This window comes from Gorilla gorilla, chromosome 13 (genome assembly GCF_029281585.2).
Source record: "Gorilla gorilla gorilla isolate KB3781 chromosome 13, NHGRI_mGorGor1-v2.1_pri, whole genome shotgun sequence".
Classification (NCBI taxonomy): domain Eukaryota; kingdom Metazoa; phylum Chordata; class Mammalia; order Primates; family Hominidae; genus Gorilla; species Gorilla gorilla.
Genome location: NC_073237.2, coordinates 47,112,754 through 47,138,936, shown reverse-complemented (window position 1 = coordinate 47,138,936; position 26,183 = coordinate 47,112,754). Strand labels below are relative to the sequence as shown.

Genomic DNA, 26,183 nt, shown 5'->3' with positions numbered 1-26,183 from the left:
AATAAACTTTTAAATTTATTTAATGCATATTGCCTTGACTTAAAAAGGTTTTAAAGTTATTAATAAGTCTTCAAAATATTGCTTCTATTTTTTCACAGTTTAAGGTTTTCAGTAACTCCCTGTTGTCTGCAGAACAAATCCATCCTCTTAATCCAGTATTGAACAGCCTTTACATTCTTTCTACAGCCTTACTGCTTGACTTTGTCTCTTACTATTCCTCTGTTCCTCCTAGCAGTAGATACTAAATTATACTTAATAAGAATGTAGAATTCAACATTAATTAACTGTTAATGAAATACTCCTGATTTTGTTTTCTTTCAAATGTATATGTTAAGTCCAATTAAACTGATATACCTTATGCTCCTTTCTGTCCTTTCCTATCATTGTACATACTTTTTTTCACATTTCTTCTATCTTTAGAATGACTTTTTGTTTTTGGTCAATTCCAATTATATTGTCATGGTTCATTTCAGGTCCTTTTTCATAATTCCCTCCATGATGAATACAGCTAGCTTAAAGTATTTTCTTCCTCAGAAATTTGGCATTCTTTTCTGATATTACACTGGCTAATAATACATATTGCCTTTTTAACATATTTTCTAGTTTTTATCACATTTTAAATGTTAAAAAATTAAATATTAAACATATTATTATATAATTTAGTTAGTTTTTTTGTGTTTATATCTTCTTTCTCTCTGAGACTATTAAAATAACCTGAGGGTAAGAACTGTGTTTATACAGTTCATATATACACACACACACACACACACAGACACATAGTTTTATTGATTATTAATATAATTTGGATATATTTTTTGAAACAGCTTTACAATGAGTTACATATTTGTTTTGAAACCACAAAATCAAATGAAGCTATGCTCCGGCAAAGTGTTATTAATCTTCAGGATCAGCTATTACAAAAAGAGCAAGAAAATGCTAAGTTAAAAGAAAAACTTCAGGAATCACAGGGAGCACCTCTTCCTTTACCTCAAGAAAGTGATCCAGACTACTCAGCACAGGTGAGAGACATTTTCTAAAACTGTTATTCAGTGTAATATTAAATTAAATCATCTCCTACAATTGACTAAAACATAAAAATTTAAATATATTTGCATTTATTGGAGTATAAGAAGTGTGCAGATAGTTTTGCATTATACTGTTTTTATACTGTTTGTAGGCATGAATATTACATACAATACAAATTTATATAGAAGTGCATGTAGAAGTACAGGGTCTAGCAAATATAGTTATCGTGATGAAACATTTGGCTGATATACATTATTGAAAAGCAAATTAATAGGTCATGCCCATTTTGAGACTTTTTAACTGAATGAGCTAATGGAATAGAAAGTATCCAACAGTAAGTTTCATAAAGTACTTGCCATAATGCCTGGTATTTGGTACTCAGTGTCCAATAGTCCTAATTCTATCACTACCTTGATACATGATTTTGGACAGGTCATACAACCTTTCTTACTATTTCCTGTGGTAAATGAAGGTAGTATAAATGTATAGATAAATATGTAGGATCTGGTTGCAGAGCTTAGCATATAGAAAATGTTAAGTGGTACCTTTTTAGATAATCTTCAGGGCAACTTTCAACTCTAAACATCTTTAAAAAAATCTCTGTGAATTTATTTAAGTGTTTTTAAGGCACTCATAGCTTTTCTTTAAATTTTATAATGTATTAATTCAGTAATGGATTGTAATTTTTGAATGTAGCACATTTGTCTTGCTAATTAACCTTATGACAACAATTTTTAAAATTGTACCATATTGTATGCATTTTTTGGACTTCAGGTATACAATATTGGATCAATGATAAAATTTGTGTTATGACATACTATTGTATGCATATGACAATTTAATTTAATGGCTTTGTTTAGTTCTTTATTATAATAAACACCCTTCGTTCAACCAACTTATCCAAAGACTAGATCATTACAAATGGCTTACATCCACTTGTATGTGCTTTGATTCTCTTACAAGAGGTAACCACCAAACTTCTTATCATTTTGATTTTTTTAAACAGTTTTATCATATACAAATTTATGAGGAAACAGTTTATTGTTTAGTCATTCAAAAAAATGATATAATGTGTTGTTTATGGGGTTAGGCAATTTTGACTCATCATTATGTTACTGAGATTTATCCGTGTTTTTTGATATAGGTGTTTGTTTTCACTGTTTAAAAATATTCTATTATATGTGAGTATATCATAACTATTTTTACATGTATCTCTAGATGAGAACTTTGGTTATTTCCATTTTTGTTGTTATGGAAAATATTACTGTTGACATTTTCGCACATGTTTCTTGATGTACACGTTCATGCATCTTCGTGGGTTATATATCTAGGAGTAGAAATCCTGGATTATAAAGTGTGAAAATGTTACTTTTAGATGATACTGATCACCTGTTTTTCAAAGTGGTTTTATCAGTTTTACTACCACCAACAATATGAAAGAGATCTGGTTGTTTCCTGTCCTACTCAACACTTGGTGTTGTCAGACTTCTTAATTCATTACCAATTGAATGAGTATAAAATAATATTTTATTTTGTTTTTTATGTGCATATCACTGACTATGCACATAAATATGACAGTATGTGTCTTCTTTTGTGAACTGTTTATGTCTTTTTTGTTCAATCTTCTATTGGATTTTTTCTTACTGATTTTCAAAAGCTCTTTATATATTCTTAATATTAATCCCTAGTAAGTTAATATATGGCAGATATCTCACTGTGTACTTGTCTTTTCTTTTGATTTTCTTCAAGGTGTCATTTGATGAACAGAAATTAAATTACTTCTTTTTTTTTTGAGACAGAGTTTTGCTCTTATTGCCCAGGCTGGAGTGCCATGGTGCGATCTCGGCTCATTGGAACCTCCACCTCCTGGGTTCAAGCAATTCTCCTGCCTCAGCCTCCCGAGTAGCTGGGATTATAGGCGCCTGCCACCACACCTGGCTAATTTTTTCATTTTTAGTATAGACGGGGTTTCACCATGTTGGTCAAACTGGTCCTGAACTCCTGACCTCAGGTGATCCACCCGCTGTGGCCTTCCAAAGTGCTGGGATTACAAGCGTGAGCCACCGTGCCTGGCCACTTCTTAATTTTAATTTAGGCAAATTAATCATTTATAGTTATTGGTTTGGTATTTCATTTAAGAAATCTTTCTGTTCCCCCAAAGACAGAAAGATTCCCAGTCAAAATCCCAGGAGGGTTTTTCTGTTTTTTTTTTTAAGGCAGAAGATCCCAATGAAACTCCCAGGAGGCTTTTTCTGTTATTTTAAGAAATTGACGGCTGGGTGCGGTGGCTCACGCCTGTAATCCCAGCACTTTGAGAGGCCGAGGCGGGGGAATCATGAGGTCAAGAGTTAGAGACCATCCGGGCCAACCTGGTGAAAGCCCTTTCTCTACTAGAAATACAAAAATTAGCTGGGCATGGTGGCGCGTGCCTGTAGTCCCATCTACTCAGGAGGCTGAGGCAGGAGAATTGCTCCAACCTGGGAGGTGGAGGTTGCAGTGAGCCAAGATTGCGCCACTGCTCTACAGCCTGGCAACAGAGAGACTCTGTATCAAGAAGAAAAAAGAAAAAGAAATTGACAAATCAATTCTGAAATTTGTAGGGAAATGCAAAGAACCTAGAAGAGCAAAATCAAGTTTCATAAAGAAGAAGTTGGAGGACTTACACTCCCTGATTTGAGACTTATTTATTGAGCTAAAATATCAAGACGGTATGGTATTAGTAAAATAATTGACAAAATAGTCAATAGAACAGAGTCCAGATATATGCCTGTTCATATATGTAGCTTTATAGTAACTTTTGAAATGAGGGTAATGTAAGTTACTTTATTCTTTTTCAAGAATATTCTGTATGTTCTTGCTCCTTTGCTTTTTTGTAGTAATTTTACTATGAGCTCCTCAATTTCTACAAATAAGCATTCGTTTAGAAATGTTTCTGATTTTCCTTTGGATTTTCTATTTGGTGAGTTTAAGTGTCTTGTTTACTTTTGAAATATTTTTGTGTATGTGTGTTTCCTGTTTTATTGTTACTGACTTCTAATCTACTTCCATTGTGGTCACAGGTAGTACTCGATAAGATTACTGTATTTATATATATATATATAATATATATATATATAATTTATTTATTTATTTTTTTTGATACAGAGTCTTACTCTGTCGCCCAGGCTGGAGTGCAGTGGCGCGATCTCGGCTCACTGCAAGCTCTGCCTCCCGGGTTCACGCCATTCTCCTGCCTCAGCCTCCTGAGTAGCTGGGACTACAGGCGCCCGCCACCAAGCCCGGCTAATTTTTTTTTTTTTTTGTATTTTTAGTAGAGACAAGGTTTCACAGTGTTAGCCAGGACAATCTCGATCTCCTGGCCTCGTTATCCACCCACCTCCGCCTCCCAAAGTGCTGGGATTACAGGCGTGAGCCACCACGCCGGCCTGTATTTTGATATTTATTGAGACTTGTCATAAAGCCAAGCATATTGTTTTGGTGAAAGTACTATATGTACCTGAGAATAATTTGTATTTTGCAACTACTGGGCAGAGTGCTCCTTAAATATCAATATTAATTATGTCATTGCACTTGATAGTATTCAGATCTTTTATGTCTTTAATGATTGTGTTTAGTTTTTCTATCAATTGCTTTAGAAAGGAGTGTTAAAATCTCTCACATAATTGTAGATTTTTGTTTCTCCTTTGAGTTTTCTCAATTTTTGCTTCATGGGTTTTAAAGCTGTTTTATTAGTTGTATGCGTATTTATGATTGTTATGTCTTTCTGATAAATGGAACCCTTTCTCATTATAAAATGTCATTTTTAACTATAATATTTTGTTGGCTTGAAATGTACCTTTATGATGTCAGTATAGCCAATTCTTCCCTTTAATGGTTATATTTTGCATAGTATAACTTTCTCATTCTTTTGATTTCAGCACATAGGTTACTGTATATTTAAAGCGTATATATTCGGATCCTGTTGTTTATAATCCATTCTGACAATTTCTTCCTTTTCATTGCAGTGTTAATCCATTGAATTGTAACATAATTATAATATGATTGGGTTTAGGTGCACCATATTATCATTTGTTTTCTGTTCATCCTGTTTTTCGTTTCTCTGCCTCCCTTTTTCTTCCTTCCTTTTGGATTAATTAACTGGCTTTTTTTTTAATCTAAAAGTTTTACTCTTCTATCCTCTAGACCCACAGTTTCTGATGGTAATTCAGTGGAACTCATTTCATTATTCACTTAAACGTAATGTGTCAGTTTTGTCTGGCTTTTCTTTTTTCCCCAAGATTTTACTTTTGACTCTTAGCATTTAAACTATGATGTTCCCAAGCTTGATTTTCATTATAGTCATCCATCTTGTGGTTTGCTGAGCTTCTTGATTTTCATAATTTTTAAACCAAATTGGAAAAAAATTTTGATGTTATTTTCACAAATATTTTTGTTTCTTGTTCTTTCTTTTCTCCTTTTGAGATTACCATTTCCCTTATGTTAGATTTTTCAGTGTTGGTCCACAGGTTAGTGAAGCTCTGTAAATTTTTATTTTTTTTGATACAGAGTCTCGCTGTGTTGCCCAGGCTGGAGTGCAGTGGCATGATCTCTGCTCACTGCAATCTCTGCCTCCTGGGTTCAAGTGATTCACCTGCCTCAGCCTTCCAAGTGGCATTCAGCACACGCCCGGCTGGTCTCAAACTCCTGACCTTAGGTGATCTGCCTGCCTTGGCCTCCTGAAGTGCTAGGATTACAGGCGTGAGCCGCTGTGCCCGGCCAGCTCTGTTAATTATTTACAAATTGTTTTATATCTATATTATTCAGATTAGATAGTTTATATTACTTTATGTTCAGTTTAACTGAAATTTCTGTTATGCCCAACTTGCTCTTAAGTCTTTTATGTGAATTATTCTGCAAATATAAGTCCTTGTTATAGTAGTTAAAATAGCTCCTTTAAAATCCGTATTTTCCTTCTCTATTGGGTCTTCTTTGGTTTGATCACTATTGTTTTCCCTTTTCTTTTGAATATGGGTCATATATTGTTTCTTCTAACTTGGAATTATATGGTGTATATTGTAAAATATATGTTATAGAGACTCTGGTTTCTGTTGTATTACTCATGGAAGTGTTGAAATAAATATATGAATCAGAATTTTAATTAGGTCAGATTTAAATTCCAAGCCCTGCTTCCCATCGGGGGGTGGCAGTGAATTGCTTGTCAGTTATCTTAACCTTATTCAGATTGCTTAGAGGTCTGCTTAGTGCATGAACAGTTCAGTTATGAGTTCATAGTTTTGACTCTCTCTTTTCTGGAACTTTTCCCCTCAATTTGTAGCTGCAGAGGTATGACTGAACTTTGTCCTCTAGTTCTACAAGCCATTAATTAGTTCTTGCAAATTTCTGTTGGAATTTTAGTCTCCTAACGTTATTTCTGTTGTGGGCCTTGCTAAGGTAAAAATTCATCAAAATGGGTAACTTAGCCAATGCTGTTCCATTTTCCAACTATCAGTTCTTATCTAGATTCTGCCTACATTTGATCATTCTCTGTTGCCTTCAGGTAGTTGTTTATAATTTGCTTGGAGTTTAAATGGTCGTGTGTGGTAGATTTATTCTGATAGGATCTATTCTGTCATTATTGTAAATGGAACTTCCCAATCTTTGACTTTTTAAAGACTATTTTAACTGATTTTTTAAATCATTTTCTATACAGTGCAGTGAACTTAATAGACTATAACTTGTTGATCTTATCACCAATTATTGTTATTGTCTTACATTTTAATTATACATCTATTTTACCCCATAAAATATTATTGTTGTAAAAAATCAATTTCATTTAGAATTTTTACACTTTTTAATCCCTTTATTCTTTTTTGCAATTCTGTATTTCCCACTAGGATCTTTTGCCTTTTGCCTTAAGCACTCCTTTTAGTGTTTATTTTAGTGGGCATCATCTCACAGTGAATTCTCTCATTTTGTATTTTTTGGATAATGTCTTTCTTTTGCCTTTATTTCTGAACAGTATTTTTTAGATGGATAGAACTGTTGATTTGCACCATCTTTTCTGTCTTTATTTTAAAGATTATATACGTTGTTTTCTGTATTTTGTGTTGAGAAGGCATGTCTCTTATTGTTGCAACTTTAACAACAGTAGTGTGTCCTTTTTGTGTTTACTTTTTATAGCCTCTCTTTATTTTTGGTTTCCAGCAGTTTTTATATGATTTCAATGTGGTAGTGTTTCTCCTTTTCCTGGTTTTTCAGTTTTTAAAGCTTTTGTCAGCCATGGCCTGTGGTTTTGGTTTTCTTCATTCTTAGAAAATTTGTGGTAAAAATGTCTTCAAATATGACTTCTGCACATTCTTTCTCTCCTGCCCTTGTGAGATTCCAATTACACACATATTAGACCTTTTCACTGTATTCCATATATATTTTGAGCTCTTTTTTGTATCTTCAAAGATTTTTTTCTGTTTGCTTGAACCTTGATGTTTCCTTGAGTTCACGCATTCTCTTTTCTGTTGTGGTTACTCTGATGTTTTACCCATCTATATTGAATTCTTGAATAGAATATGTATCCTACTTTTGTGGGTAGAATATTCTATAAATATCATTTAGGTCAAGTTTCTTGATATTGTTGTTTAAGTCTTTATCTGTATAGATTTTCTCTACCTGTTCTATCAATTACTAAGAGAGATGTTGAATTTTTCCAACCATACTTGTAGCTTTGTCTATTTCTCCTTTCTGTTCTATTCTGTTTTTTCAGGTCTGATTGGCTTGTAGTGTTCTTCCAGTCTTCTGTTTCCATGCTGATCTTCTGTCTAGTTTTTTTCCCCATCATTATTGTTTAATTGTCTTTTTTTCTCTTTAATTCTATCAGGTTTTGCTTCATGTATTTTGGGGTTCTTTTGTTAAGTGCATGTATTTTTATAATTGTTATCTCTTTTTGATGAATCGATTCTTTTATCATTATAAAATGTCCTTTATCTTTAGTGGCAATTTTTGTCTTAAAGTCTATTTTGTCTGTTATTAATATAGCTACCACAGCTTCCTTTTGGTAACTGTTTGCATATTATATCGTTTTCCATGCTTTTACATTCAATATATGTGCCTTTTAATCTAAAACGTTTCTCTTGTAGACACCATATAGTTGAATTATGATTTTAAAATTTATTCTGTCTTAAACTCCACCTATAATTTGAGGGCTTAATGTATGCTCTTTAACTTAGGATGGGGCTATGTCGTGATAAACCTATTGTAAGTTGAAAATATTGCAAGTTGAAAGTGCATTTTTGACATAATATTTTCAGCTTATAATTGGTTTATCTGGTTGTAGCCATATCATAAGTCAAGGAGTGTACTGAATGCGTATTGCTTTCACACCATTGTAAAGTTGAAAAATCATAAGGTAAACCATTTTAAGTCAAGGGCTGTCTGTATTGGTAAGGTAAGATATAAATCTGCCATTTTGCTATTTTTAATATGTGTTATGTCTGTTTTGTTCCTCTTTTCCTCTATTACTGCCTTTTTTTGTAATATTTTCTAGTGTGATATTTTAATCCCTTTGTTTTTCTTTTACTATATATTTTTCAGTTATTTCCTTAGTGCTTACCCTGGGGGGGGGATTATAACTAACAATTTACAGCAATCTCATAGAAATTCATATGAACTTAATGTCAATACATAACATTGCTCCTGTGTACGTTTGTTTCTCCCCCTGCCCTTTATGCTGTTATTGTCACAAATTACATCTTTATATATTGTATGCCCATCAGTACAGATTTATAATTTTTTAAATGCAATTGTCTTAAACCAGACAGGAGAAAAAAGTGTTTTTTTTCTTAATATTGAGAAGATACCATGTTGTTATCATTGGGTTTGCATAATTTTTGGTGAGAAATCTGATGTAATTTTATTATTGTTCCTTTGTATATGTCATACATATGTGGAGTTTGAAAATCATGTGAATGAATAATAGATGGATACTGTTTAGCATGTTTCTCTGAATAAGAATCTTTGTGTAGCTAGTGAGGTGACCTCAAAATAAGTATATTTTATGGACTGTTTAAATAATGGCTGTCATGTTATATGGAAGATACAGACAGGTAAATAGATAAATAGAAAATTTGAAAGTATATTTTTCTGTAAAATTTATAGTAAAATGCAGGAATCATACTGTTAACTACAACTCTCCATTAATTAATATATCTAAATATATATTCCACAAATATTTATTGATATTCTACTATGTGTTAGGTGCTATTCTTGGTGATGAAGAGCTGTTAGGGAACAAAACAAGGCCTTTGTGCTCATGGAGCATACATTCAGGTCAGAGGGTTACCATCTGATAAGCACATGACACACGGTAATAAGTGCTATGGAGAAAAATAATACAGCATGAGATGGAGCATGGTGGAGAGTGATAGGGCTTTTTTGTGTATGGTGGCAGAAGAAATCATTCTGATTAGGTGACATTTGAAAAGAAATATAGAAGAAGTGAATCATTTAGATATCTGATGAAGAGCATTCTAAACAGAGCGAACAAATGCAAAGCTCATGAAGCAGGAGCTTGCCTAGCAAGGAGGCGAGTGTGGCTAGATTGAGAGCTATGGGGAGAGGAGTGAAACATGATCTCAGAGAGGTAAATGTGGGGCAGGTCTCCTTGGGCCTTGTTAGGTTACTGTAAGGATATAGATTTTACTCTGAGTGAAATGGAAAGCTGTTGGTGTGTTTTTTGTAGAAGAGCAACATGGAACCTATTGGGGTGTCTTATTCAGAAGAGTGGTGAGATCTAACTGAATTTTTTTTTTTCTTTTTTTTTTTTTTTGAGAAGGAGTCTCACTCTGTCGCCCAGGCTGGAGTCCAGTGGCAGAATCTCAGCTCACTGCAAGCTCCGCCTCCCAGGTTCACGCCATTCTCCTGCCTCAGCCTCCTGAGTAGCTGGGACTACAGACGCCCACCACCACGCCCGGCTAATTTTTTTTGTATTTTTAGTAAAGATGGGGTTTCACCATGTTAGCCAAGATGGTCTCGGTTTCCTGACCTCGTGATCCGCCTGCCTCGGCCTCCCAAAGTGCTGGGATTACAGGCGTGAGCCACCGCGCCGGGCCCTAACTGAATATTTTTAAAAGATCACTCTGGATGCATTGCAGAAAATAGAATATAGGAAGGCAAGGAAGAGAGGAGGGAGACAAATTTAACAGGCAATTGTAATAGTCCAGGCAGAACTCAGTGGGTACTTAGACTATGTTATAAAAAGGAGTTAGAGCCTGTAAATAATTCAAAGTTAGAATGCATAAACTTTGATATTGACTTATATGTGAAATATGAGAAGAAAGGAGGAATTAAAAATGAATTCATGCTTTTCAGATCTAACCACCTGGACAAATGAATTTGCTATTTTTTGAGGCAAGAAAGATTATTCTCACAGCTCTCCTAGCAGTAGGAGGACTCTGAAGTTAGATAGAGGAGAGATGTGGAAGCCCAGAATTAGGGAAGTAGTAATGAAGAGAAATGTGTGACTCAACATTTCTACCCATTAGTAACATATACTTTATCATGTCAATACTCTCTTTTTAGTATTCAGTCCAACTAGACTCACCTCTTCATCCATCCTTTATTCCATCCATCCATCCATCCCTTAAACATTCATTTATTCAGTTATGTAGGCAATATTTATTAAAATCCCATTGTATTTTTACAGGGGATACAAAACTGAACAACACCATTTATGTTTCTATGAATCTTATAGATAGGAATGCAGATAGAAAATAGTTACAAAATGTGTTGTAATTGGAGTATGAAACAAATAGGAACCTGTGGAAAGAAGCTTTTCAAGGAGCATGTTTATGGAGAGGAAGGGATTACCAAAGCTTTCACAGAGAAAACAACGTATGTCATTTTGTTAAGGGCTTTCTGGTTTCTTGTCAGAAGCGCACTGGCATAGGCCCAGCGGTGAGAAAGTTTGTGGTGTATCCTAGAGAGTGAGGATAGTCTGGGTAAGTACTTCTTGTAATCTATATCCAAGCATCCTAGGGTGGGAGTAGTTATTATTCTAATTCATTACGTCTGGGCTGGGGCCTGAGATTCTGCATTTCTGTCATGTTCCAGGTCAGGCTGTTGGAGCTGGTCTAGCGATCATACTTTAATGATTAATAGGAGACTAAGTGGAAAGTGAAATATACAGTCGAGGGGAAATGGTAGAAAGGTTTTATTTCATTTTTTTCTATCTGTAAATTTTTAAATACTTTTAGTGGGACTTTTTTGTGCAGGATTTTGGGGGTGTTATTTACAGAGTAATGGATAAAAACATAGATTCTAGAGTCTGAATGCATGGATTTGGAACATAGACTTGATCACTTAATTGTGTTACCTTGGGCAAGTTACTTCTCTGTCAACTCAGTTTCAACATTTATAAAATGGGTATTATAATAGTACTTACCTCATTAGAGTTTCATTAAGATTACACAAGACAATGAATGGTGGACATTTAGAGTAATAAATGTTAGCTCTTAATTTATTATACAGGGAAGACACTTGTTAGTAAATTTGAGATTTTTTTTTTCTTATATTGGTGGGGATTTATCTTTCCTTTCTCCTATCTCAACCTGTAATCCAAATTATTGGTGAGCTGACAGTCTTTGCCATAGAAAAGGGCAAAGCTAATTGATTCATAGGGGATTGAAACCTGTGACCCTTGATTTCTAAGCACCCTGCTCTTAACTAGCTGAATTCTGAATGACTGCCTATTCTTATCTCAAAGCGATTGTTTACCTTTTTCATGCAGAAATAATGTTTTTTGCCTTGGAGGAATATCTTGCAGTAGAGGACAAGAGAGAAAGCCAGGGTTTACTATATTTATCTGTGAATGAGATACATGCCATGTGGCTAATGGCAAGACCACAAGATGAGTTGCAAATTTTAACCAGTCTTGTTGATTTTTATTTCTTTTCATAGTTACTCTCTCTTCCTTGCTTTCCTCAATTGAAGAGAATTTTCTTTAGCTGTTTTCCCTTATGTTCTTACTCTCTTTTTATAATTTTTATTACAAAATATTTGCAACCTCTAGAAGAATAAATGTAATGTCTGTATACTCACCAGCAACTGTCACAAATAATCTTGATTATATCTATGTACTCTTTCCTGATTCCATCTTTCTTTTTTTTCCATGAAGATAACTACCATGTTGGATTTTTTGTTTATGAATTCCTGCCTCTTAAAACTATGTTTTCTTAAATAATATATTGTTTAGTATTGCTTTTATTGAAACCTTAAAAATATCATCTACACATATCAGCTCTGCGACATGTATACGTGGAAGTCAAGACTTCCACGTATAAGTCCTTAATCTATGTGGGATTTATTTATGTGTTTGCTATAAAGAAGGGAATTCAATTTAATTTTTTAAAAATCTGGATATCTGTTTTTCTCAGCATATCTATTCTGTTAATAATCACTTTTTTTCAGTGATGTACAGTGCCACCTCTGACATTTATTATTGCATGCATATATGGGTGGGGGAATTTTGTAGGGGAATTTATTGTTGAGTGTTCCTGTAATTCTTTCCTCCTTTGTGCAATAGTCTATTGTATGATTAAACTACAATTTATTTATGGAATAGCCTGGTTGTGTTCCCCACACCAACTCATACCTGAAGTCTAATCTGTAATGTGAAGGTGTTTGGAAGTGGGACATTGGGAGGCTCTGCTCTCATGAATGGGATTAGCACCTTTATAAAATAAGAGGCCTGAGAGAGACCCCTCACCCCTTCCACCATGTGAGGATATGGCAAGCCAATTCTGTCTGTGAACCAAAAGGCAACCCCCCCTGGACACCAAATCTACCGTGCTTTGATCTTGGACTTTCCAGTCTCTGGAACTGTGAGGAATAAATTTCTGTTGTTTAAAAGATACCCATTTTATGGTATTTTGTTATAGGAGCCCAAATAGACTAAACAATTAATCTACTCTTTGTCAGTGAATTTTTTGTGTTTTTTGTTTTTTCAGCTATAAGAATTTTTACATACTGCTGCTGCGATCTTTGTAGTACATGTCTTTTGACACACCTGTGCAAGACTTTCTCTAGGATTTACTGCTAAGGATGAAAATTGTCTGACAGATATGCAAATATTCAGGTTTATAAGAAAATGCCAAATCATTTGCCAAATTATAGACTTCTTAGCTTTATTTTTAAAGAGATAAAATATCTCATTCTAGTTTCATTTTGTATTTCTTTGATTTCTAATGAGTTTGAGTTTCTTGTGTTTATATGTGAAATATTTATGTCTCATGTCCATTTTTCTGTTGGGATGTTTGTCTTTTTGTTGAAGTTATTTATTTTTGATACTAATCTTTGGTTGGTTGTTACATTATTTAACATAATGTCACCTTCTGAAAAACATTGACCTCAAATCTCTGTGGCTTAAAATGATTTATTTTTCATTTACGTGACAGTCCAATATGGGTATTACTTGGGCTCCCAACTTCCAAGAGGTGATTTACAGACCCAAGCTCCTTTTATCTTTTGGATCTACTATCTTTAAACATGGCTCCCAAAGTTATGGGTCATCTCTACTCCAGCCAGCCAGAAGAGAGAAAGAGCATACAAAATCACATTTAGGAAGTTTTATGAATCTGGCTTAGAAATGGTACATATCACTTTTGCCAGCATATCATTGGCCGGAACTCAATTCTCTGTCCACTTGGTATGTAATTGCAAAGAAGATGGGGAAATATGTACTCATTTCCCAAAAGAGGAAACGAGTTTAGACATTAGCCAACAGTCTCAACTGTCAGTTAGTTAAAAGTGTCACAAATATCTTCTTTTTTGTGGCTTTTCCTTTTCACTTGTTCTATAGTATCTTGAAAAATGAAGTTATTAATTTTAATATAATTAAATTTTTCAATATTCTGTCTTACAGTTGGTGTTATAGTATTTTATTTAAGAAGTCCAAACTCATTCTAACATCATAAAGATATTTTCCTATATTTTCATCTAAAGTATTATAGTTTTGACTTCCGTGTGTAAGTCCTTAATCTATGTGGGCTTTATGTGTTTGCTATAAAGAAGGGATTTCAATTTAATTTTTTAAAAATCTGGATATCCGTTTTTCTCAGCATATCTATTGTGTTAATAATCACTTTTTTTCAGTGATGTACAGTGCCATCTCTGACATTTATTATTGCATGCATATATGGGTCCATATTTATATGGGTTAATTTCTGGGCTTCCTATTTATTTGCACTGGGTAATTTTTAAATCTTTGAAACAGCAACACTGTGTTTATTATTATAGCTTCATAATGAGTCCTGATAACTGATGGGATAAATCTTATCACCTTATTCTTTTTCCAATATTTTGGGCATTGTTGATTATTTCAATATAATGTTGTAACCAGCTATCAAGTTTCCTGAAAAACCCTTTGGGGATTAATTTGAACAGAACTGACATCTTTACCATTTTAAATGTTTCTATAGATGAAATAATCTGTCTCCATTAATTTATGTCTTAATATATTTAAATAAAACTTTGCAGTTTTATCCATAGGATCTTCCATGTTTTTAATTAGATTTATTTCTGAGCAACTTGTGTTTTGTTGGTATTTTAGCTGTCTGCATTTTATTACATTTTCTGTTTTTTGTGTGTAGAAATGCAATTGATTTTTAAATATTTATCTTATATCTAGCCACCCTGTTAATCTCCTGTTAATTCTATTATTTTTAGATTCATCTGGGTTTTTTTGGGTAGACAGTCATATCATCTATAAACGTTGGCAGTTTTGTTTCTTCCTTAAAAATTCTAATATATTCTACCAATCATTATACATTTTACCAGACGAAAGTTAAGCAGAAGTGGTCAGAGTGAGTGTCCTTATCTTGTTCCTAATTTTAAAGGGAATTCTAATATTTCATCATTGAGAATTAAGTTAACCATAGTTTCTCATAGATACCTTTTAATCATGTTAATGAGCTCAATAAACTAATGTCATCAATTGGTCATAAATTTTATAAAATGTTTTATCTTTTCATACCTCGGCTTTTCCATCCTTTTAAAATTCCACTTAATTCATTTTACTGTTATTTTGTTTGCTTGTTTTTAATCTCTATCTCCGTTAAGGAGTAAGATTGGTCTTGTGTTTGGCTTTCTTGTACTGTCTTTATTTAGTTTTGGTAATAAAAATAGCCTTACACAGTGAGTTATTGAGCCAAAGAAAAAATTAGAAAATTGGACTATAAAGCTGATAAAATTCCTTAGAATGTAGTGCAGAGACACAGCATGATGGAAACTATGAAAGAAGTGAGTAGACATGGAGGAGAGAATGAGAAGTTCAAACCAAATCTAATTGTAAAAGGTAAAATGGAGAATAGAGGGGTGGCAGTAGACATTGTGCTGTATTTTTTTTTTTTCAAATCTATGTTCAGTTTGACTTTAAATCTACAAGCTTCTTGTTTATTTCTTGAGTTTCTTTTCTATTTAAAAACCACTCATAACTAGCATGAGAGTATGATAATTTTATAAGAATTAACCTGGAAATCAGGGATCTTTTGGTGTCTCACATAAATAGGGAGAAAAGACATAATGGGCTTAGTTCTAGTGAATTCAAGGCAGATAGTTGTGCCAGGGTATTTGGAAATAAAGAGTGCTATACCTAGGGTTGCTTCTTGATGACTCTAGATCGAGGTGAAGAGATCTAGAGAAAGTAGATCTTAGCCTCAGTGCCTCTCCTTCAGCCCCATGTGATGGTGGGTAATCTAAGGAGAGGCATGATCTTAGACCCAGAGTGTACTTTCACTCTTAAACCCTGCATGTGGCTCTGTGTGTGTGTAAAAAGGGTATACAAAGTAAATGGAGAATATAAATTCTATATAATTGGAATCATATGGTTTACAAATTTGTATCCTGCTTGTGCAATTACCATTTCATTACAATATAATTTAACATTTGAAACTTTTTTTTGACTGCCTCATATTCTAACATAGGAATCCATTTTTTTTTTACCTAAACATTTCCCTACTCTCAGACATTTTACGTATTTCAATTTATTTTTTTCCTATTTATTTTATTCCAATGCCTTTTGTTTGTTTGTTTGTTTGTTTGTTTGTTTTTTTGTGATGGAGTTTAACTCTTGTAGCCCAGGCTGCAGTGCAATGATGTGATCTTGGTGCACTGCAACCTCCACCTCCTGGGTTCAAGTGATTCTCCTGCCTCAGCCTCCCAAGTAGCTGGGATTACAGGCACGAGCCTCCACACCTGGCTAGTTTTTGTATTTTTAGTAGACACGGGGTTTCACCACATTGGCCAGGCTGGTCTCGAACTCCTGATCTCAGGTGATCCACCCGCCTCAGCCTCCCAAAGCGCTGGGATTACAGGCACAAGCCACCGCGTCTGGCCTCATTTATATATATTTATTCTCATCCCTGATGGTTTCCTCAGGATGAATTATTAAAAGTAGAATTACTTTGTCAAAGATTATGAACCTAAGGCTTTTGAATATATATTCCCTGGCAAACTGCATTCCAGCAGGATTATACCAAGTTATCTTCTCACAGTATGTGAGATTGCCCACATTTTGTATTCTTGCAAGTATTTATTGTAATTTAAAAACAGCCTTTTGTTTTTCAAAACAAATTTATTCCTTTATTATCTCTTTGGAAACTAGTGAGGTTTTTCACTTTCACTTTTATGTAGTTTTCTTTTGTAAATGTTCTGTCAGCTTGTATTTTTATCTTGTTTGCTTACAGATACACATGACCCTTTAAATATATGTTAGGGAATGAGTGCTATACAATATTCGTCACAGTATATTATTTGCCCACTTTGTTAATACTTTCTAGACCTTGTAGATTCAGTTTCAAGATAATTGAGACCTTTTTTTGAAGACTTTTTCTTAAGATTGAGCTCCACGTACCTCTTTCTGCATTAGCAGATGTTAAACTTAATTGTTTTCCTTGTGTATCTCCATCTCTGGACTCTGAGCTCCTTGAGGGCAAGGAGAGTTGATGCCTTATCCTTTTCTCCCCACTGCCTTCTCCAGTGATTGACAGTCTTAAGTTCAATAAATGCTTTTTGAATGAACACATGAAAATCCTTGACATAACAATTGTAGGAAGTAGGAAGTAAGAACAGTAAAGAGTTAACATTTGGAAGGGTATATCTAATTGTGACGTGGAGAAAAAATGTCAGTAGTAGTTAGCTTTGTTTTCTTGCCAGAGGGTCCAATATTGATAGTGACTATTTGGCATTAACTAAAGTATAGTATTTTGGTTTTTCAGGTGGTAGGGAGAAGATCTGATTGTAGTACCTTTACTTGGGCTCAGAATGCTGGTAACTTTTGTCATACTTTAGTTGCAAAATATTATGCCAGAGTTAATAATTGGTTTGCTTTTGTTTGGTTTTTATGATTTTTACTTTATTATTGTTTCTATTCCATTTTTTTCTCATTTTCAGCATGGAAGAATATCATTCTTATACTTTCTCTAGGTATCTTCCTGTACAGGATCAAAATAACTTTCAATATATTAGGTCAAGGTGCCACAAAGATAGTACTTTTATATTATGCTTATCATCGTATTTTCATACTTAACTAGTTTCGAGTTTATATGTGTAAACTTAATTTGAAAAGTTGACTTGATTTATTCTTCAGCATTATTGTAAATGAAAACTGCCTTGTAATTTGTTGCTTGATTTAATTATATTCAGTAATTTATATTTTTAATTCAGTTGTATATGTAGATATGACCACACAAATATATGGGAAATGATTTTTGGATAGTTTGATATTTAATCAATTTTCAGGAGAGAACAACTTAGCAGTAAAATATAATGTTATGATATGATTTTTAGCCTTAATAAATGAAAGACATTTTTATTTAAAAGTAAAATTTGAAGTCTTTATCTTTTGTAAGTCTTAACTATGAACTTTTTTTCTAAAGGCCATTGTGTATTATATTCACAAAATTTGAACTTGTTGTCATTCAACTCCACTATCCTGCATGAAAAATAAACCATTTCTGCTATAAAAAGAAGGCTGCCAATAGATATTCTGATATTTCAAGCTTATTTTAAGTTCCAAGCAGAATGAAACAGCCCAAGATATTAAAATCTAGAAATTTAGCATATCTAATGGAAACTGCAACTCAACTTTAACTACTCTATAGTGGCACTTCTCTTGCTGCTATAATAAAACTTAAGAATGTTTAGTGATTTTTTTTCCTGCTATTATTCAAAATTACATTACCCTTACTGAAATCTGAATGGCTTTTAGTGGATTAATTAAACTGTAGCTGGTTTGCCATCTGGGTGCAGCTCGTTTAGCTGCCTTTCCACAGAAAAATTTCTCATGGAGTAAAGAGTATTTTTTGTTAGAATACAGCTGCTAGGCTTTACTTTCTAAAAAAACAAATAGTTTATGCTTTCATACATGAAATTTGTGATGAAAATTAATTTGTAAAATATAAAACCTATGATTGCCTTTTAAAATAATACAACACAAGCTTTTTTATATTCTTTATGAATTTGTAAAAAATGTATGCCTTGATAACTTGTAATATTAAATAGAATCCTAGGTTTAGGCTAAATATGAAAAAATGGGTAAGAGGGAATTAACTAAATCTGATCTTTATGGCTCAAGTGGTTTCATTAAATTAGAGTGCTCTGTGTTGTTCATTAATGAACTTGTGCCATATGCTTTAACTGTTCTGGTCAATAGCTGATAAAGAAAGGCTTGTGGATTTGCTGTTTTTTCATATAAAGCTGGATAAAAATATCCATGTGATGGGCTTTTATCAAAGGAGTTACTCTGAATTCAGTAACTACTACTGAGGCAATATGGCTTGCAATTTGCAACCCAAAGGTAGTCATACATTATTGGAATACAGCCTACTGCGCTTCACATTACACAGATGTGAAGGCCTGATTATAGCTGCTTCATAATTAACAGTGATCCGATTTGTTTTGTGGCATAAATGGTGCATGTGTAGAACATTAGCCATGGCACTCTCATTCAAATTCAACTCAAGGGCTCAGCGGCAGGCGGGTCACGAGCTTCAGGGAGTAGAAGCACAAGCTCCTCCATATGTTCTTGCTGCATCTTACTATGGCTATGTGTGCAAGATAAGTTCCCCAAAGAACCTAATCGTGTTCTGTAATTACAGCGCGGCTTTCTGCTGGCTAGAAATGAGGGAGAAGCTAAAACACTCCCTCATCAGATAATTTGTAAATTACTTTACATGGCGGATGCCTAACTCAGTTGGTTTTCAACTGCTGAAATTATAAATAATTGTAACAGATGTGGCAATATGGCTGGTCTCCAATAAATGAGGCCCTTGATAATTTGGCCAACCCTTTGACAGGCCAATTTAATAAAATGTGAACAAAATCTTCTTGCTAATAATTTATCATCCTTTTTCCCAGTAGAATAAATTTAATTACCCTAGTAGTTAACAAGGTCACACCCAGATGCCAAACTCGGCTACAGTTTTGATAATGCAATCAGGAATTGAGAGGTGATGACAGCGTTGTTGTTTTTTTCATTACCTGGCTTCACATAAACACAGGTGGCGTAGCTTTCTTGTCAGTTTTTAATAATTACAGGCTATTATGGAATGCATAGTTAGCAGATTGAAAACCACACTTTAGTGAATTTGAGTATGATTGAGGTTTTAATGTATAGAGATGATAATGTATAACAAGCATAGTCCCTTGCTTATACCATTAATGCACAAATTTTGGTTGTTTTACTGGTGACATAAGTGTTTATAAAACTTAGAGTATGTATTATAGTAAGTAATGGATTATACCCCAAAGTCACATATTTAGAGATACACCATAAAAAAGTTTAATTCCGTGAATTTTAGAAATTCATTTTAGGATGCCACTAACAGAAACATTTTAAATAACCAGATTTGCAAATTCTGGCAGAATGTGAGGCTTATAACATATTTTGGAAAAATCTGAATGTGTTTTATTTTGCTATTTAAGATAAAAAGAAATTTATAGAAAAATCAGTCTTTTCATTCTAGCTTTTAAGCACTGTCAGGATTAGTTTACTCTTAGGATTGAAATCTATAGGTAATTTGTAAATTGTGGAGTTATTCTAAACACTCTTGTGTGACATGTAAATATTACTAATTTTTGTCAGTACAGTGTGATATTTACATGTCATAGAATAAATACTTAGCTTGTGGTTGCTCAATTTTGTACCAAAGATGCTACTGTCATTTACTGGATGTATGTATAAACCAATAATTGTCATCTACTGGATATAAGTATAATTGGGTTGTAACCCACTCGGTGTTAAGTTTTATTTGGTATATGGAAGAAGTTAAAGTTTTGGAATCAATTTTCTTCCATTTTATTTTGCTGTTAACAACTTGACTGTACCATGTAAGTATTTAGATACTAAAGGAAAGCTAAATTTGACTGACTTGTTTATTACTGAATTTTGCTATAATGTGATAGTGTTATAAGCGGAGATGGTGATAGTTTATTTTTTACTCAAATGTAGTCAATAATTTTATTCTGTGAATTACAAATGCTATCTGAAAATATTTGGTTAAAAGTGAGTAGATGGAAGAAATGCAAATATTTATATTTTTAAAAGGAGTGCTAGATGAATTTGTTGATATTAGATGTTTTATTACTAATATAGTGGTCTTTCTAAAAATGAAGTGTAAGTTTAAACTAGTATACTTAGTTTTATTTGTGAATTTTTATTATAACACTATTTTGATTTACAATATTATGTTAAATTGATATTTTTTTTCTTTTTCTTTTTTTACAAGAATATATGACTATTATTAAAGTCATTTATTTTCAGGATATAGATGATTCAGCTAACAATGTTTACTTTATTAATTGGTAATAGACATATTGCTGCATTTCTGAAATCAATTTTAAATATAAAGTTAATCTCTGAATATGGGCATTTCATGAGAAGAAAAGTGTGTGTGCATGTGTATGTATGTATGTGTGTGTGTGTGTGTGTGTGTGTGTGTATGTATACACAGACAATTATATACTCTGTTGTATTCCCAGAGGGTTTGAATTAGTTTTCAGAGAACCGTCATTCAAGTAGTTAGTTTTTCTGATATATACGTATATGTTAGATATGTTATATACACATGTAACAGATTTTATTACACACACACACACACGCACACACACACACTTGACCTGTACTTGATGTTCAGTGACATATTGTTTTAAGAAAAAATGTTTCTTTTGCTGAGGTATCATGTGCTTTTAGAAATGTTTTTGTTTTGCTATAGGCTTTGTTATGTGTTGACAGGTTTGGAATTCATAAATTTCTTAAAACAAGTGAGATAATGTATGCAAAATGCTTAGCCAGAGGTAGGAACTAAACACTTTTTTGCTAAATGCTAATTATTATCATCATTGCAATGTAGTAGGAAAAAATATTTAATTATAATTTGCTAATAAAACAATTTAAGTTACAATTTTTGTAATTATTATAGCTGTGAAACAATTTTCTATGTATTAGACAATATTCAGTCGGCCCCCACTGTAATAATGCCCTACAATATTTCTTGGATTTAATGCAACATGGCTATATATTTAAGTTGTATAATTTAAAAAATAGTAATTTGTGTAACACCTAAAGGCCCTTCCCCCATGCCTTCTATTCTATTTAATATATATCTTCTACAGAACTTTTCAATTAAAATTAGCTCTGTGAGTCAGTGTGAAAAATAAAGTTATGTGTTAACAATGGCAATTTAAAAAGATTATTTCCACCTGGTAGCCTTTAGCCATGTAGTCAGTCCACGAATCATTTTTCTTCAGATTAATTATAGTATAGCACTATACCATTGTATTTCAAGAATGTAAACTAAAAGGGAGCAAAATATTTTTAATATTAGAGAAAATTATTTATAAGATGTGAATAATTGTTAGGAAGGAAAGTTAACTTTTCAAAGATTCTAGGATTTTAAGGGTAATAGAATGAACTTCCACAGAGAGGGGATTGGTTAACTTTATTTTGCTATACATGTAAAGCAGCCCTTAAAAAGGTTAAAGATATGTAAGGATATATGGAGATCTATGATGATATACATGTATATCATATATTTTATTATATATACATATAATAGTTATATGTGTATATGTTTGAGATTATTAAGTTTTTAAAAAGCAAGTAAAAAAGTACAGTATGTCTGGGGAGAAAAGAGTAGCTTTACAAGTGGAGTAATCTGACAAAACTCTACTTCAGCCAGGTGATCAAACTGAATATCAACAGTCATAAATCATGTTGATAGCATATACCCTTGATATGATGTGATGAAAATGGCACTTTACCTCTATGATCTTCCTTCTCAAAACTCATAACCCCAGTCTAATCATGAGAAAAACATCAGACAAATCCCAAAGGAGGGGCATCCTACAGAAAACTGTCAAGGTCATGAAAGACAAGGAAGGTCTGAGAAAACAGCCAAAAGGAGCTCTAGGAGATATAGCAACTAAATGTAATGTATCCTAGATGGGATCCTGAAACAGAAAAAGGACATTAGGAAAAAACTAAGGAAATATGAATAGACTATGTCCTTCAGTTACTAATAATGTATGAATATTGGTTCAGTAATTGTAACAAATGTACCATACTAATTTAAGGTGTTAATAATAGGGGAAACTGAGTGGGTGGGGGTAGGAGGTCAGGGAGAACTCTGCATAGTATCTGCTTAGTTTTTCTGTACATAAAAAAACTGTTGTAAAAAATAAAGTCTATTAATTTTTAAAAAGTATGTTAAATGACAAAAATATAGTAGTTAATGTTTTTTTTTTTTTTTTTTTTTTGAGATGGAGTCTCACTCTTCCCCAGGCTGGAGGGCAGTGGCGCAATCTTGGGTCGCTGCAAACTCCGCCTCGCAGGTTCACGCCATCCTCCTGCCTCAGCCTCCTGAGTAGCTGGGACTACAGGCGCCTGCCACAGTGAGATGGGGTTTCACCGTGTTAGCCAGGATGGTCTCGATCTCCTGACCTCGTGATCCGCTCTCCTCGGCCTCCCGAAGTGCTGGGATTACAGGCGTGAGCTACCGCACCCAGCTGTTTCCTTTTTTTTTTTTTTTTAAAGTCTGAGAGATATATCACAAACTTACTAGTAGGAACTTTGAGGGATGAGATTGTGAAGAGACTTTTATTTATATTTCCCCTACCTATACTGAAATTTTTACATTGAACTCATAGTCATTTTATTTGCAAAAAAATAAATATTTCTATTTTGAAAAGCATTTAGGCCGGGTGCAGTGGCTTATGCCTGTAATCCCAACCCTTTGGGAGGCCAAGGCAGGTGGATCACCTGAGGTCAGGAGTTCGAGACCAGCCTGATCAACATGGTGAAACCCCTTCTCTACTAAAAATACAAAATTAGCCGGGCATGGTGGCAGATGCCTGTAATCCCAGCTACTCAGGAGGCTGAGGCAGGAGAATTGCTTGAATTCAGGAGGCAGAGGTTGCAATGAGCCGAGATTGCACCATTGCACTCCAGCCTGGGCAACAAAAGTGAAACTCCGTCTCAAAAAAGAAAAAAAAAAGCATTTAGTGACATGTCCATTGTAAAATCTTTAAGGAAATTCAGGTAAGTACAAAGAAAATAATTCATATTACAGTCCCTCTACTTAGAAATCACACTGTAACATTTCAAGGTTGTTTTTGTACCTTATGCATGTTTGGTGAAATCTATTTCTACATAGTATAATATACCCTTTTGTACCCTACTTTTCTCAGTTTATCATAGATATCTTTCCATTTTAGCCTTCAGCATAATTAGAAGTAAATTAAAGGTTTGGTACATTTTTATGAGCTTTGATGCATCTTTCATAATTTCTCTAGAAAATTGATAGCAGATTATACTTCTACCCACTACCACATTCTCAAAGTAACCCATAAACTGGGTCCAACCAACATTTGAAAATTTGGACACTCTCCTTAGAAATTCTAATTCTTTGCTTTTCTTGAAAAATCAGTAAATCTAGCAACAGTGGGGCACATTCTTCCCTGAAAACAATTGGCTGGAGTTGAGCAGCAATTGCCCTGAATTCCCTCCTTACCACTCAGCAGTGAGGCTGAGTGTTGACACTTCATTTTGCTCATATTTAATACTTAAAAAAATGGTTTTATTAGGAGAAATGTAAAACACTTCTTGTAAACATGTCTGTAACAAAAGTGATAAAAGGCAAGAGAGAGACAAACCAGACTTAAAGAAAATGGGAACATGAATAAGTTACTTTGTGAAGGGGAGGGACATATCTACTTGGTTAATATGTATGCAAAATGCCTCTGTTGGATGAATTTTAAAGCTATTACTTTAAAACACATATTTATTTATCTGCATTATCTTCCTGGCTTCTATTCACTCTTTAATAGTATTTTAATTTTGAAGTTCTCTGATTTTTTATTGAGGAATTTTGAAGGAATGCTGCCTAAATATCCTTTATTATTATCAAAAATATTAATATCATTAATATAATATCAATAGAAATATTAAAAATGAATCTATTATTATAGTGACAGTATCCACTGTTGGAGCATTGTTAATGTCTTATATTTGAGTTATTTATCATAGCTTTTTGACTGAATATTAATTTTATAATATTCCTAGCTATAGCATTATAATCCATTGATGACTTAGGAAGTTCATTTATTGACGAACACAAGTTTGTTTGTTGTATATACCAATAAACTAAAATTATGTTTTTCTTATTTTATTCTAAGTTTTTGTTTGACCTTAAACAAATTATTTAAAATTTATTTTGTATATGATAGGATGTTAATATAACATTTATAATTTTATTAAAGGAAACCTAGACAAGAGCAGGTAGCCTTTGAAATTGTTTAGCTTGGCAGCCCAACCAAAGGAAATATTTCTAAACCTCAGAAGTTTGACTATAAAACAGGAGAAAAAATAAAAAATAAAAGTTGTACAATGATTAAAATGGGGATAAAAGAATAGGGCAAAATCATTTAGACTTCCTGGAAGAGAAATGCTTAAAATATTTTAATTTGATGTTCAAAGCAAGATAATGAGTAAGTAATATATTGTAAGTATGGTAACAGTAAAATCAATGTAAACAATACTTTGAGGAAGATAATCATATGGTAGAATAAAGGTTGGAAACAAATGAGGTGATTTAAATATGAGAAAAGTGTAATAGTATCAATCAAATATGGTCCCTCTCATTATACAAATTGCAGGTTAGAATTAGGAAAATTTGGCGTATCCTCTCAAAAAAGAAAAAAGCAGGCACAATTGGAAAAGGATGATGTTTCCCATTGTTGGTTCAAAAAAGTTAACCGTATATATTTTTCTCATAGTACTTAGGAATATCATTTAAGAAGGATGGGGCCCTTCATCAGTTTAAGTGCAAATATTTTCAGGGCTACTAGATCCTTATTGATAATGTTAGAATCATAAGATTTGACATTTGTTTGCCTGTAAGTCAACAAAAACTGTTTTCATGTGATTCTGTGTTTTTGTTTTTGTAAATGTAGTTGTTAATTTGAAACAGCGAATTTGCATGGGTTTTAATGGCCTCGAATACATTCAGTGGAGATGGTAGTCAAATTTTGCAGAATTCCAGTTTTCATGAACAGGTTTCCTACAAGATTAGTTTTCCTGTGACTTCTGTTGTTAAAATGTGGAGCTTACCATTAGCAGTTTATCTGAAACATGAATAAATTTCAAAGGAGAATGCTGTAAACTACATTGACTTAAAATTGTCAGGGTTCTTTGAGGAGTTGTTATTAAATTAGTTTACAGTAAAAGCTGATTGTACTTATAATGCTGTTGTTTTCCTTTTCCCAGGTTTATATTCTATGGTATTGTATGACTCTTGATGACCAGATGGTGGATTGACTGTTTTGTGAGGCAATACATATGTGTATAATCAGAAATTTGAAATGACTCATTTATAGATGAGTGGTGTGTATCATGCAGCCATGCTTTAAAATTTTTTTCCTTGAAATCTATATGACAGCATTATTTATGAAAATACTTGCATATAGACTCTTGGTTATTTTATTGGAAAATACTATTCTATGGAATGAAAAGGTTCAGCTCCTGCTAGTTTATTATTAAAAGGAAAATTTCCTTCTCTGAATATTTACAATTTCTATAATATAGTGTTACATATAACTATTTACTATATTTATAAATAATGTAAGATACAAACATA

At 33.2% G+C, this 26,183-nt stretch overlaps 1 protein-coding gene across 11 annotated transcripts in view; it reads left to right on the top strand.

The window, feature by feature from the left end:
* CNTLN (centlein) overlaps positions 1–26,183 on the top strand; it is a 365,528-nt gene that overhangs the window by 174,981 nt on the left and 164,364 nt on the right. For 9 of the 11 annotated variants that reach the window (XM_031014894.3, XM_031014893.3, XM_063696349.1 and 6 more), the window contains one exon: positions 825–1,019. The exons of the other annotated variants lie outside the window; for them this stretch is intronic. In XM_031014894.3, coding sequence (XP_030870754.3) covers positions 825–1,019 — 195 coding nt within the window. The remainder of the gene's footprint in view (positions 1–824; positions 1,020–26,183) is intronic. 11 annotated transcript variants of the gene reach the window in all.